Here is a 15,005-nt window from a genome sequence, read left to right on the forward strand (position 1 = left end):
AAAATCTGTGAAATCCCCGTGACTATTAAGGGAGGAAAACGGAAATTGGACAAGGAAGTAGAGGAAAAGGGATAAGGGGTCAGGCAGAAAGCGAAATACAGAAGGAGGTAAATGGGAGAAAAAAGAGGTAGGGGAATTTGAGGACAAGGAACAAGGAAGGAATAAAGAGGGGACCTTGAAAGAAACCAAAGTGAATAATGGGGGGGGGAAGGAGAAAAGGAAAAGAAGAGAATTGAGAGGAATGGGAAGGATGCAAAAAGGGGGTGGGAGAGGGAATGCAAGGAAGTTGAGTACAAAACACTTCAGGGGACAACATTGTAGTACAAGCTTTCTTTGTATTTAACTTCATCAAGTTACCATTTACATCAGTTCAATCTACTTGTATTCACAAGTTTATTACATTTCCCGAGATACTACTCTAGTTCTGCTATTTTTGTTTGGCAACACGTGACGGTCATATGACGATAAAATCACGTGATAAGTCTTTGTGTGCTCGTGGAACTTTCTGATTGGTTTATTATGATCTTCGGAATTTACCTAACACGGCCCGTGTTCCAACTGGTTCGCATGTTTTTTTACGGACCACAACTTACAAGTATTTCTGCAAGTAAGTTAATTATGACAGCTATAACTTCAATGCCTAGCGCTAAGGCAACAATCCTTAAATAGATAATTACAGATATCGCATTAATTTTCCAGTAATTTAGGGGCCAGATAACGAGAACGGAAAAATACCGACTAAGGGAAGTTGTCTTGTTATAAGACACAATCTTTATGTCTTTTATTGCATATACTCGGTAATGACGGCGTGGCCGGGGGATCGGGGGGGGGGGGGGCGGAGGGGGCGCTGTTTTTTTTTTACTGTTGTGGTCCGAGCCCTAACAAAATAAACACAAAAGGCAATGATTGACCACAGGTTTAACCGATATATTATAGTACTTAATATAATTTTTGTTGCATAATTTAAACTAAATCATTAACATGTACTATAAGTTCGAAAAACTTTGAAGCCCGTCCTTTCAACAGCTTGGAAGTGATCTGGTTACCACTATAATTATTCTTTGCAGAATGATTTTTTTAAGACGTTTGAGCAGCATGCTTCCTTTAATTTTAAGGTGGGAATAATGTATGATAACCAAAAAAGCTGGCCTAATAAGTCGCCAACATTCCAAAAAGCATGTTCTTAAAAATTTTCCATTTTTAAACATTTATCTAGTTAGAATATACCTATATTATTCAAACTTCTAGTTTAATTGTTCAAACCGTTTTGATCATCGAATCCTAAAAAAAGACTATTCAAAAGTCTAAATAGCAATACAGAAGTTTGCGTGACAGTTGCAACAAACAATACACTTATCAGTCACGCAATCATCTGCAAAGTTGTATGAAAGTTACAGAGTTCTGTCGGCTGGGTAAAAAAAAATTATGCTAGGGAAGGACTTAATAAAATTACTACACAGAAATAGTTTATACAATTGACTGCGTCCAATATGACAGACAGTGCTTCTCAGACAACAAAAAAGTCAAACGATCCAAAAGAAAAGCCACTGAGTCGTAAACTTATTTGGGAGCTTCAAAAACTTTGTTTGCTGTCTGATGGAAAATTCATTCCTAAACTGCAATGATGGAGCTATGTCACAGTTTATCAAGTCAGCATCGCAATAAATGCTTAACCAAAACTTAAAAAAGGGTCCCAAACACTTGGGAAAATCGAAATTGCAAAGTTAAAATCTAGGGAAACTTTTCTTTGAATTTTTGGCTACAGTTCATCATCCATAACATAGCTCTCTTTAAATATACTTCATTACGATACAATGTTTTATCACTACCTTAGAAAATGTGGTGTACATGATTTCTTCCTCATAACCAAACAACAAGTTACATGTACACCACTGCTAGATACACATACCAGTGCCCGGGCATGATTCATCTGTCCGTAGCCTGTCTTTTTACACACATACATGTATCATTATAATTTCCTAGTTACTTTCTCTGTATCTTCTGGCTTGCTGTTCACTTCCTGTTGTCCCCTGTCATGGCATTACGCACTCCAGCGGCGGCTGCTTCAGTAGCCGCACTCTGCACATGGGGATTGGAGGCCACGCCCCTTGCAAACTCGCCTTGTGCTTTCTGGAAGCTTGCACCAGCCAAGCGGTATATCCTGTGTACCTAAAGAAACGGTGAAAGGAACAAAATTAATGATAATTTAACATTATTAAAGATTATAAATAAAATTGCTACGCAAGTGGCCTAACAGGCCAGAGATTATCCCTGTTTCCATAGAATGAAGTGACTAGGAGTACATGTATTTTTAATTCCCCCTGGATGGGATGCTAGTCCATCGCAGGGTTGCCCCCAACATTCAAATTCGCTGGTACCTATTTAAACACCTTGCCCCAGTTGCCCAGTTTCAAGGGTTGGATAAGGCTATCCATATAATAAATCACTATCTTGCTGATTGCGTAGTTTGTTTTGCCAGCACTTATCCACTGGATGACAAATTATCTGGCAGATAGCATTATCTACCCTTTGAACAACTGGGCCCTGGGTGGAGATAGGCACTTTGAGAGTAAAGTGTCTTGCCCAAAAACAAAACACAGTGACCCCAACCAGGGCTCAAAACACAGACCGCTTGATCTGGAGTCCAATGACTACCACTAGGCCACCATGCCTCCCGCATACATTACCACATAGAAAAATGCTACCATGCTCTTATCTAATGAATACAAGTTCGCTGTCAGTGTGGAAAAGCATTCGGTATGCTCTTCTTCCGGCAAGACGCTTTTTAAAGACAGCTCTAGAAATCAGTGGAGATACAGTACTTACCCTTATAAGAAGAAAAACATCTACGAGTGCACCAGCTAAGAACAGTGCTCCTGACGTGTACATCATGGCTCCCACTGGTAAACTGTTATGGACTGCTTGAGTCGCATTGATAAAGCCACTATATGTACAACATGAAACAAAATCTTGATTAAGTTTTAGCTTAAGATTCATTTATAGAAAACACATGCCAAGTGCTGGGGAACTTTCTATTTCAACCAAAAATGTCAGTTTGAAATTGAGAGAATTTAAATGGTCAGTTTGGAATTTTTGAGAAGACTGTCAAATTAAAAGGCAATATGATATGGGTTTTTTGTCTTCTTGGTTCTAAGTCATTCATTTAAAAAGGTAAGGTACAGTCTGCATTTGAGCCCAGTGGCCCATCAAGCCAGAGCTTATCCCAGTTTCTGTAGCATAAAGGGACTAGGAGTACTTCTACTCCCCCCTGGATGGGATAATAGTCCATCACAGGGAAAAAAGTCCTCCGTAGCAATGTCAAAATTTGTGGGGAGAAATAAGACCTGATAACATGACCACCGAACAACTTACCAGGCCCCTCCTCCAGGAATACCCAGGCAGTAAAAAATATTAATTCCTATATGAAGAAAGTAGATGAGGAAGAAAATCACATAGCTGAAGGAGCTGTCATTCCTGAAAAATACAACAACAAAAGACCAGAACATGAGCTGAGAGATCATCATCAGACTGTTCATTGGGTCAAATCCAACAAAAATCAGAGTTGGTGAGAATTTTTAAAGTACTTCCTATTCTTTGACTACCAAATGTTAATACAGAGAGTGGATAATACTTTTTGTTGGTTTGACAGGCAGTTAATAAGTGTATTAACTCTTACATACTATTTTCAGTTCATTTGACGCACATAGATGGTAGCCAATAGAGTTGTAGCAAGACTTTTAACCGTTATCTCTCATTGACTCTGATTCTCATTCAATCTAGCTTTGCGACCCTGAGTGACAAGTCACACCACTACATAGCTAATAGACTGAGGTGCTGATGTGATCATGGAACAGACACGCCTAAAACACAGTCACAACGGCTGTGGTTTGTAGGTAGAGCACTACACTCTGCTGTAGTATACAACAGGATGAGTGTTGTGTAACTATGGATGACTAATCAACATTTTGTTATTGCATGACCTGTAGGGTTCGCTCACACCAACTCACAGAAAACTATGCTATGTACAGCTGTACATGTAGCAGGGCTAGATAACAGGCAGGAATAATGGTCAATAAGTGCATTGCACATGCTCAAGGGTGCAAGCTTTGCTTTGTTCATTGGCAAGACCTTGCTTTCACAGTACTTGTGTTCATCCACTGCATAAAAAGGGCTACCTCGGCTGAATTTTTTTGGTATGTGCGAGTGAGTGTGTGTGTGTGTGTGGGGGGGGGGGGGGAGGAACTGGTGAAGCCATTGTATAGGAAAAGTTGTACTGTAAGTTACAGTGTTACAAGTTACAGCCAATTTTAGTACAAGAAATGTCGTACATGACTGCATAATCAAACTCTTATGGCCACACTAGCTGGGTCAGGTGTAAAACTGTATGTGCAATTTCAGGAAGCAAATCTGTTGACAGACATGTATCTACTAGCCTGCAAATACAGCTGCCTCTCATTCGCGTCCCCCAACGAAGAGCGAAACACGAAGAGAGACGTCTGGGATTTACGGCCAGAAATTCCATACTGATGACGTTAACCACTAATTAGATTTCCCACACCCCACGCAGTTTCGACGCAGTTGGTCTTGCATAATTATATTTTTTGTTTTCAGCCGCACATTACTTGCTTGATCACAAACACTTTGAAGTTTCAAGGCGTTCAAGGACACATTTAGGGGTCATTTACACCGGACAACTTCATCGCGAAAATTAGAAATCCCTATACGAGTTGCACATTAGTAAAATTTGGAAAAATAAGCTGCGGAATCACTAGATGACATTGTTTTGGAACTTGAGCGCAACTCTCGGAGGAGTTGGGCCGTAAATACCGATACCGCAACGATCATAACAATTCTTCTGAGTTAGTTTCTTCTTTCCCCGCTGTTTGTCAAATTAAAATTATGTTTTTCTGTAGCATTTATTCTTTGGTTGTGGATGGTTCAGGTCGTTCAGGTTATCTGTATTTCACATTTTTGTTGCTTGTTTGTTTGCCGGCTGCCTTTATGTCAACCATTAAAGTAAGGTGACAAAATTGATCTATTTTTAACGGCCACTGTGGCGCTTCCTTTCTGTACATCTTTGAGGTCGTTCATCTTGTTATAAAGCAGTTTCTTTTTGTTTCCCAATTACATATAAATTATAGATATTATAGAAATTCTAAGGTATAGCTTTGGTGTAGTTTCACGATCCTTCCCCCGGTCAACTTTTAGTCCGCAATAACATCCGGTTTTTTAGACCTTTTTACCGTTCGTGTAATGAAGTGTTATATTTCGCATACATTATGTAAATTAACTAGCTGACCAATCAGCGTTCCTGTCCGGATTCTGGAGAGATTTACGTCATCAGTATGGAATTTCTGGCTGTGAATCGCAGACGTCTCTCTTCGCATTTCGCTCTTCGTTGCGGGACGCGAATGAGAGGGGGCTGTATTCGCAGGCTATGTATCTACCAGCAACAAATAAAAGACCATTCCTCAATACCACCACTAAGTTTTCTGAAGTGCATGGAGTCTTACAAAAATAATGTGTGAGGCGTGCGAGGCAATGCTGGGAGACATGTGACTGATGTAAGGCGAGGGAGCGAGGCTATACTAACCGCAAGCTACCTAAGCTAACTATAGGCTTAGTAACCAGATTGCTGTTTGGGCTAAACAAAGTGCTATTTAGGCTAACTGAAATGGATAGCAGGCCTCGCTGCCTCGCACTTTGTGACAACCCAAGTGCATGCATAAGTACAATTTCTAACTTACTTGAATGCCCGATAACATGGCCTGTACCAGCCAATGAAAGACAAGGGGATATTAGCGAATAAGTATAACCCTGACAAACCAAATGTTGAACCATCATTTGCTGTGACATTGCCAGATCCTTTGATCAGAAGGGCCATTGCAGTTATGAAGTTAAAGAACAGAACAATACAGTACACTGCAATAAAAAGGAGATGGAAGCTAACGCTAGAGTAAAAATCAGGAAGTTTAAGTCAGCAATAGTTGCCTTGAATAAGTTGGAACCAAGAACATGGAAATTTCTAAAACGTCTTTGCGCACACTTTTTTTTCTTAGGCTGATAGAATGTCACTTTTTAATAATTAACAGTACAGCAGGGGGATAATTCCACACTAATTTCACCCAGTTTTATTTATTTAAAAGGACGTTCAAAATTGGTTTCAATAATGGAATCTTGTGGAAATTCAGCTGCACTTGCCACTCAAAACATTTGTCTTATATTCTCTTTTTTATCAATTGAAAGCAAACCTATATTAAATATCAGATCCTTTATTTAACAAATATATTACTTTTTTAAAAACAGTCAATAATCAGTTGCTTCTCTGTAAGTTATGTTAATTTTTTGTATTATTAATTTTAATGAAAATTGTAACTGTTATTCACAATTAAGGATTATTTTAATCAATGTCTGGGATTAATTTATTTCACTCATTTATACTTTTTTATGTTTCTTTGGAGTTAAACCTTGTGTGGGAATTTATCAATTGCATGTGAAATAATTTTGAAATCTGTTAATTGAATCTGAGCCTTTCCTTTAACAAAAAAATTAAAAGTTTAAATTTCAAAAATCTTTAAAAATCTTGGTTAATTTTCACAACAGCAAAAAAAATAGGAAGACAAAATAATCTGAATGACACTAAGAAAATGGTAATATACAGGCAATGTTTGGTAGAATTTCTTGCCAATTTGGATCAACAAATTCAGGCAAACACTTTGCTGACTTTAACTTCTCTAAATGTAATCTACATCTTACTTACTTCAGCGCATTATAGCAAGGCCGGTACCAACCAATAAACGACAAAGGTACGTTTGCTATTAAGTAGAGTATCGAGAGTCCAAATGTTTCGCCTTCGTGTATTGGCTCATCATTGTCGACAAGCAAGGCAAACGCAGAGAGGAAGTTAAAAAACATTGTAAAACTGTACACTGAAAGACAAACAAAGCAAAAACACCCCAACATCACACACAAACATCTTAAACAAATTCCACTTATAAATTAAAGAACCATTAATTTTAAAAAGTATTAATTTATAACTTGCAATTATTGTAAGTTAGATGTGATTTCAGTTAGCACAACTGAACTTCATTATTCACAAAAATTATTTTACAGGGGTCTGCTTTTAAGTGAGAAAAAATTTAATTTCTTTTGTAAGGTAAATTAATCTTAAAAAAATTAAATTGTTTGAGGAAAATAATATCTGAACAATAAGCAAATATTCTGTAAAAGGTGTTTTCTATTTTTAAAACAATTAGACTACGAGTCCAAGTTTTCTATGAGCAAATAGTCAACGAGGGCGCCTCGTTGACTATTGCTCATAGAAAACGAGGGCGAGTAGTCTAATTGTTTTAGTAGAAACTCTAAAGGATTGCAGTTCAAAACCTACAATATTGTGCACTTTGACGACAAAAATCAAGAAAATTTACCGCTTAAAGAGCTACGCAAGCGCGCGACTGTTTTCTATCGGCGATTATAGTTCACCACTAAATTTTCTCCGATTCTGATTGGTTTAAATTGAACACGTGACGCGATAGTGCCCGTCCGCCGGAGGGCACTATCAGCCCATAGTGCCCTCCCGTGAAAAATGCCCGGATCGATAGTGCCCGCCCGTGACTGTTTTTTTGTAAACAAGCTGCCTGCAGACAAAAAACCCAACCAAATTCACTGCATTTAGTGGGTTTCTTGTCTGGTTTTGTTTCGTTTGTTAAATTTCGGCTTTCAATTGAGTTTTTTATCCTGAAAAGTAAAAATAATTCACGATGCTCGTTTTTGTATGTGCGCGCGGAAGAAAATTTAATGGTGAACAATAAAAACAATAGAGTGTTTCTGTCTCGCAACTATCGGTCTGATAGTTGCCCCTTGGAAATTTGATGTTCTTAAAACTAGCATATTTGCCCTCGAAGCTTCGCTTCTCGGGCTAATATTTGTTTTAAGAACATCAAATTTCCGCGGGGCAACTATCAGCCGATAGTTCCTCGACAGAAACACTCTATTGTTAAAATAGAAATCAGTGGGAGAACCAATCAGATTCGCGGATTTCCAATAGAACACAGCTGAATTTCTACTAAATAGTATTAGTATGTACTAAAACAGTGGAAAGTGTTGTTGGTGCCCTCTGATTGGCTACTCAAACTCTGGACCTCCTTTGCTACCAACTCGTGTGCAAAAATTGTAATTATTGACAGGAATAAATGAGTTAAAAATCATCCTCTTTGGGTTATTTTATTTCACTGTTTTAGTATACAGCTATTTCGAGAAAGGTTGTCGGAAAAAAAAAAACATCAAAGTGCACGTGACAAGACCGAAAGGTGGTCTGGGTATTCACTGGAATTTTGCATATTGGCCTAGAGGAAATTTACAAGTTTGTATTTTTGCACGTGGAGAATTTGTTAAAATTCTTCTCAGGAGGCCTATATCTGTAGCTTTACTTTTACTGTCGCATGTTCTTCTTCTGAACTTCAGAGGGTCTAAACGTACCTTGTTTCTACATGTCTAAAAAGAAAGAAAACCTGAAAATTGCGCTTATTTTGTTGTTTTATCTCATTAGTATTCAACACGTGCAGTAGCTCAATACGTCTACTCATCCTACCTTTAGGGATTGGCTTGTGCAGTTTTGTGCTTTTTTTCAGACAACGTTTCTCAAAATAGCTGTATACTAAAAACAGCCATTCACCTCAGTGTTGGTGGCCAGTGGAAGATATTTACCTCACCATCTCGTAGCTCGTTAAGTATTCACCACTAGCCACCTCCACTTTGATGAATAGTTGTTAAAGGGACTGTGTCACAGATAAATGACCAACATATTCGTTGAAATATTAAATTAAATAACCTCGTAAAACAGTGAAGGAACAGATCAATAACACACCAAATACAAAATTTAAGGGGTGACCATTGAAACCGATTGCGATTTAGGGTTTTGAAATACTGTTGGGCTGAACAGTTTTGAAAGTTAATCCTGTTTGCTTGTAACTTTAATTACAATGCCCGGGAGACAGATTTGGTAAGCTTTTGTTTTGTCATTTAGATCCATAGATGAAGTAATTTCTTCACAAACATTAGGTTTTATAGCGCATATTTAGCAAAACTTAATAATTTAAAATAAACTTAACTTAGCTGTGACACAGTCTCTTTAAATAGCCACTGTTCTTAAGAATTAACTTCACTAAATGCATTCTCTCATGTGTGTATTGGCTTACCTTGCCACCTGAAGAACAATGCTTTACATGTCTTCTGATACTCGATAGGAATATCAATACTGATATCATGAAAGAAACATGGCTTGCATGGACATTTGGATGGTAGAGGTGGAAAGTTGTTTTCTCTATAGCCTGTGATGCAAACAGTGGAAAATAAATAACCAGGCTCTCTTTGACAAGCAAAGAGATTTATTGGGAAACTTTGAACTCAAGCAAGGAATAAGTGAGGTTCTTAAAACATGATTAAATTGTACTTAATTGTAAACCACATGCATGTATATCAAACAATTACTACAGCTGTAAAAGTCATCAATTTTTGGTTGTATCGGAGGTTAATCCTGACAAGTGTAACTGACAATATCTGTTTCAACTCATAACATGTGAATCATAACTACAAACAAATATGAAATTCAGTTATGACTGTATTAGTGACATATTTGAAAGGAAATTGTTCATTGATATCATTATTTTTGGCTCACAGAGATTAGCAGAACTGTCAACATTTATGATGACAATACTGGATGTTCATTACTGACATCCATGTTAGGCCAACAATGAACATCAGATATAAAGCAAATTTATGGAACACAACAAGTTTTGTTAAAATGAGGTTGAACTGTGTTACAAACACACAAAGATTATCATCTTACCTCCAAACTGCATTCGTTGTAACTCTTGTTCTTTTCTTTGCAGCTCTGCTGCTTTGCGTTCTAAATCCTAAAAAATGACATTAATAAGTTTTTGTTAGAACATTTAAGTCAACAATAAACCAATCACAGCTAACTTAATGTAGTGTTCAACAGTGCTAATTTACCAAATTATGAATCAAAGGAAGCCTAACAACAAATGAAATTTGCAAACATTGTCAGTTTTGTCACTTTCTAGAACTGAACATTGTTAGTAACATAAGTGCACATTGTAACACTTATAGCAATAGCATACCTCTTGTCGTTTTCTTAAATTTTCTTGTTCCTCTTCAATCTACATGATTTTAAATGCAGAAAATAAAATATTCAAGTTACAAATTTCATGTACAATACATTATTTTACAAAATGTCTTTTACCTAATACTTCTAAACTTTTTCATATTTCTTAACTTAGCACTATGCCAAAGTAAAATAAATGGCACGCAATGCATGCAGAAGCAATTACATTCACAAGGGGCGTACATAATTTTGAGGAAATTTGTCAATAACTTAGCTGACACCTTGTGCGTGAATAAGACTGTAATAGATCCCATCATTTGTAAAATTTTAATCTCTTTCATTTATACATTGTAGTATTCCATTCTAACTGCACGGGAGTATTTTGCTTTTGTGTTCTACATGGCGATTTCTTGTTAAGTTAAGCTTGACTTCTGTTCGATTGCCCTAACAGAGTAAAACAGCCCATAGTGCGATGGCAATAAGCGATTTCTAACGTCATGGCTTAAAAAATATAAAGCTGCTAATTAACTAGTTTTAGGAATAAAGATACGTTTCAAGTACCAGTTTGAGTCCTTTTATTAAGTGGACCCCTGATTTCTCAAACCGTCAATTTTTTGAACCTCCCATGTTTCCCTTCTGTAGTTTTACCCCCAATTTTTCAAACTGCCCAAATTTCTGAAACCAATTTTCCTTACCCAAGAGGTTTGAAAAATTGGAATTCCAATTTATAATGTAAAAAAATAGGCAAAATCAAAGCTCCCCAAGCGGATCTTGTGAACAAGTTTCTGCCCCAACTCAAGGACTTCTATTTACATATAGTTTGGCACTGATTTCGTAATTTCTAGTCAGCTCAGATACATACGTAATAGCACAATACTAGAATTTTGCCATTCAGTTCTCAGAATTGAAACCTTACAGATTAGAGCGGTTCTTACTTGAGTGTCGAAAGTAATTTGAGTTTGCATTGGTTTTGCATAACTATGCTTAGTGATTGGTTGAAAATAATTTGTGCCCCTTTCTCAGCTTATCAGAAGTAAATCCAAAACCAATCGTAAATCGCCTGGGAGTGTGTATGTTTCCCCAGGCTTTGAACCAGCTACTTGTATTTTGATTGGTTCACTGGATTGCCTGTGCCCTTTGTGATTGGCCAGAGCAATTACTTTGGTTTTGGTTTTACGACACTCAATTGAAAATCGCACTAATTCAGTTTCAAAATCATAAATGTGCATACCACATAAGGTGGAGGTTCCTCTTTAGTTTGAAGCACGGCTGGCTGTGAGGAGGGAGGTGGTTGCTTTGGGGCAGGGGGTGGGGCAGCAGGTGTCGTCTTAGGCTGAAAAACATCAACAAGCAAACATTTGTTATCATACTGTAGGTGGATAGGTTTTATACATACCGTATTTTCTCAAATAAACGCCGGGGGCGTTTATTTAAAACTTGGCCTCAGAGACCCGGCGTTTATTTGAAGCCGGCGTTTAATCGGGGTCCGGCGTTTATTTATGAAGTAAAATTTTCAATCATTTTTAAGTTGATTTATTATTTCACATTCTTCGAAACCCATGAACAGTTTGTCGTGGCGGGACGTTGTATCCCTTGGACCCGACCTCAAATTATGTCCGTTTTTCTCATACATACGGCATTACATACGGCCCGTGTATATTGTAATCAGTTTTGTGCAAACAGAACAGCTAGCAACTTGGAACAAGGCGGCCTTGAAGTCCCTTTTACTGTTCAATGCGCGATTTCCACCCAGAAAGCACAATTTTTGACAAGGCTAAAACAACTGATAAACAAACGCTGGAGGGATCCTCGCGATTTTAGCGACAGCGAGCACTACAACAAAAGAAAGAGAGTGCGTAAAAAACAAAAAGAGCATGGCGGAACATTGACTAACATTACTATATTTTCAATTTTGTGTTGTTCTACGTCATAAACCGCAGTTAATGTTACGCCAGACTTATTCGTTAAACATTAATTAAAATAACAAAAGCCGTATACCATATAGTACGCGTCATATCAGTGCTTTTCTAGTGAATATCTTCACTTATTGGATCGACTCAAATAAACGCCGGGACCCCGATTAAACGCCGGGACCCCGAATAAACGCCGGGGGCGTTTATTTAAAACTTGGCCTCAGAGACCCGGCGTTTATTTGAAGCCGGCGTTTAATCGGGGTCCGGCGTTTAATCGAGAAAATACGGTAGTTGATAGAGTTAAAAAGTTGTTTAATACAATATGACAACCTTCCACAAAATATCACATGTACATATGCTTATTATATAAAATAGATTTAGCCAAGCCTAAAAGTGAAGCTCCCTGGTTATTTACTTTGCCCTTGTTGTTAATCCAAATTTACTGACCATTGACAGAAAAATAATTATAGGACTTGAGCCTGCGATTCAATGCAAACCATTACTGGTAAACTTCAAAAAACATTCGACCTTGATGAGTTTTCTATCTGAGCCTGTAATATGGTCATGTGAAACTAGCCAGTGGATACCTTGTTTTGACAACTGTTAATTGACCATAACATGGATGTCTAAGCTGACGTTAACCTTAATTTTAACCTATTTCTGGACTATGGCCACCGTGTTGGGGCGAAGTACGTCCTTGTCGCTAGGCACACATGCCCGCAAACCATGCGGCTAGCCATGATCACAGGAAAAATTCACAAAAAAATGTCACTGGTTTTTGAATGGTAATTTTGCTAAATCCCATAATAAAAACATTAATGGAAAAGCTGAACTCTTGCCATTAATGTTTTTTGGATAAAAGCCAGAATAGGAAAAGAACAAAAACCACTTAATTTTTAAAAAACACTAATGGGATTTTAGGATTTTTTTTCCTGTGACCATGACAAACTAAAAGCATGGGTCTTCTAATTTTCTATGGGTTTAGGGCTCTGCTCTGGGGCCATTCGGGCCGCTGAGAGCTCTGCTATAACAATCAATGTGGCTGACAAAAAAAAAAAAAAAAACTTGCACTGGTCCAACGTAAATAAAAAAGCACAGAAAACCATGTTTTTATGTATGCATGCATACAAAACTTAAAAAATACACTGTGAGTGTATACAAAAGCCAAAGCTTTCTGCATTCTCATGCCCTTGAAATGAATGTCTGTCACATTAATTTTAATTTTTGTAACAATATTCTGTACGTGTACCGTAAGACATGGCATTATTATTGCTCTTCTTTATAAATATTTTGTTTAAAATACAACATCAATACAAAAAAAATGTTGAATGATTCTGCGTCACTTTCTAATTAGCAGCAAACTTATAAATTACTCACAAGCATTCAATATATTTTATAGAACATGACAGAACATGTAATTATCTGATCTTGCATGGATTTACACTGAAATACGGTGACCAATTTATTCAAGGCTATACTATAGAAGGGAAAAAAGCCCGAAACTAGGTTCAAAGGATAATCTTTGTATGTGGAATGTACTTTAGAAAGACCTAAGGGCTTCATGTATAAAGATAGAATACTGGAGGGAAGCTAATCAAAGTTAATACTTTATGAGAATTTGTAGACCGTAACAGGTGCATACAAAGTTATTCCTTTACAAGATGGTGAAAATGCATGCTAGCAAGCTGCATTGTAATAAAATTATTGTTCCTGTATACAATCCAGAAATATATCAATCGAGTATGTAAATAACATATTTGTATGCAGAAGGACACTGATCCAATATCTAAAAATAATTCTTTAGTCATATATTTTTATTATACACTGACGTCAAAATTAATACGTTTGATGTGATCAAATTATATTCAGTTCATAAAAATGCTTTAAAAAAATCGGACGCTGAGAAAGTGTGATCTGAAATCAAAGCTAATAAATCTATGTGGAGGTGTTAAATAAATGTGAATGATCAAAAATATTCTCACGTCCAGCCAGCTGAAGTAAGTTATTTATTCTTCATTCGTGGCAGAAAATTATTAGCAAACAGCATATTAAAACAGATGACCCACAAGTTCACAAAGTTTCGCAAGTCTCAAAATTTACGGTAAAATAAAAGAATAAAAATTTAGCAAATTCAATTTGACAACAACAATTCTGTCTGTATTTAAAATCATTCGTGATGGCTGAAACTGAAATCGCGTACATGTAAGCTTATGTACAATATTTTAACATATGAAAGCAAGTTTATGTATACTAAGCTTTATATAACTTAAATTAAGCAGTTACCCTCAGAAATTGGAATGATTTTATAAACTGTTACGCTATAACCTCTCAACGATATTGCAGTAATCAAAAGACCCCGAATAAGCATGAATTTCCACGAATCGAAAGACATAAACCCCAAACGAAATCAACATTATTGACAAAGTATGGAAATGAACAACCTTTGCGCCGCTCGCTTGAGCCGTGTTTTGGTCCGCAAATGGATTGAAATCTTCAAGTCCTCGGGCTGCATTGCTCGTAACTGAAGCAACTGACGGATCCTGAAAGAGCAAGACATTTTAAGTATAAATAAAATGACCCGCTTCCCGGAATTACGAAATATGTCCATGACCACAACAGAGTGTAGTGTTTTGTATCAGGCGCAAAAGGAACTTATTCACACGGAAAATACTTACAGCAAACGGATTTTCTGAATCCCCCGCGAAGGGGTTATCGTCGAAATTTGCCATAACTAAGCTTCCCTTTTTTCAAGGGGTCAAAACGGGTGATTTTTGCTTCAAATCCAAGAAGGTCGATGTGGATTTTACGATTTTCTCAAGATTGGAAGTTTTATTGCGCATGTGTACGTGGATTTCTGTCATGTGACTTGAAGTTTGGTGACGTAATCTCGAACTTTGTTGCTAAAAATGGAACAGATGTTTTCCTTTTCCTTGGCTTTTCACGGGTCTGTAAAAAGACGTGACAAGACC

At 37.1% G+C, this 15,005-nt stretch overlaps 2 protein-coding genes across 3 annotated transcripts in view; both read right to left on the reverse strand.

The window, feature by feature from the left end:
- Window positions 1-15,005, reverse strand: part of LOC144653546 (tubulin-specific chaperone A-like) — a 74,996-nt gene that overhangs the window by 14,758 nt on the left and 45,233 nt on the right. The window lies entirely within an intron of this gene.
- Window positions 1,339-14,875, reverse strand: LOC144653230 (secretory carrier-associated membrane protein 1-like). Of its 2 annotated transcripts, none has more exons than XM_078513181.1 (10): window positions 14,712-14,875; window positions 14,478-14,576; window positions 11,355-11,456; window positions 10,140-10,178; window positions 9,848-9,914; window positions 9,198-9,329; window positions 5,748-5,922; window positions 3,373-3,474; window positions 2,827-2,944; window positions 1,339-2,169 (listed from the first exon to the last, which is right to left on the reverse strand). In XM_078513181.1, the coding sequence occupies exons 1-10, from the start codon at window positions 14,763-14,765 to the stop codon at window positions 2,014-2,016; spliced, it is 1,044 nt and encodes a 347-aa protein (XP_078369307.1). In that variant the 5' UTR covers window positions 14,766-14,875; the 3' UTR covers window positions 1,339-2,013. The 2 variants fall into 2 exon arrangements, with proteins under 2 accessions (XP_078369307.1, XP_078369314.1); XM_078513188.1 differs by lacking the exon at window positions 5,748-5,922 and adding an exon at window positions 6,761-6,929 and having other exon boundaries at window positions 14,712-14,874.

This window comes from Oculina patagonica, chromosome 1 (genome assembly GCF_052425735.1).
Source record: "Oculina patagonica isolate OP01 chromosome 1, crgOcupat, whole genome shotgun sequence".
Taxonomy (NCBI): Eukaryota; Metazoa; Cnidaria; class Anthozoa; order Scleractinia; family Oculinidae; genus Oculina; species Oculina patagonica.

What these genes read in the sequence shown, in the direction of transcription:
- LOC144653230 (XM_078513181.1), bottom strand. Translation starts at nt 14,765, where the DNA reads ATGGCAAATTTCGACGATAACCCCTTCGCGGGGGATTCAGAAAATCCG. An exon ending in AGGAACCTCCACCTTATGTG is followed by an intron (nt 10,179 to 11,354) that starts GTATGCACATTT and finishes AAAATCATGTAG; the next exon opens with ATTGAAGAGGAACAAGAAAA. An exon ending in ATTCCTGGAGGAGGGGCCTG is followed by an intron (nt 2,945 to 3,372) that starts GTAAGTTGTTCG and finishes TTGTACATATAG; the next exon opens with TGGCTTTATCAATGCGACTC.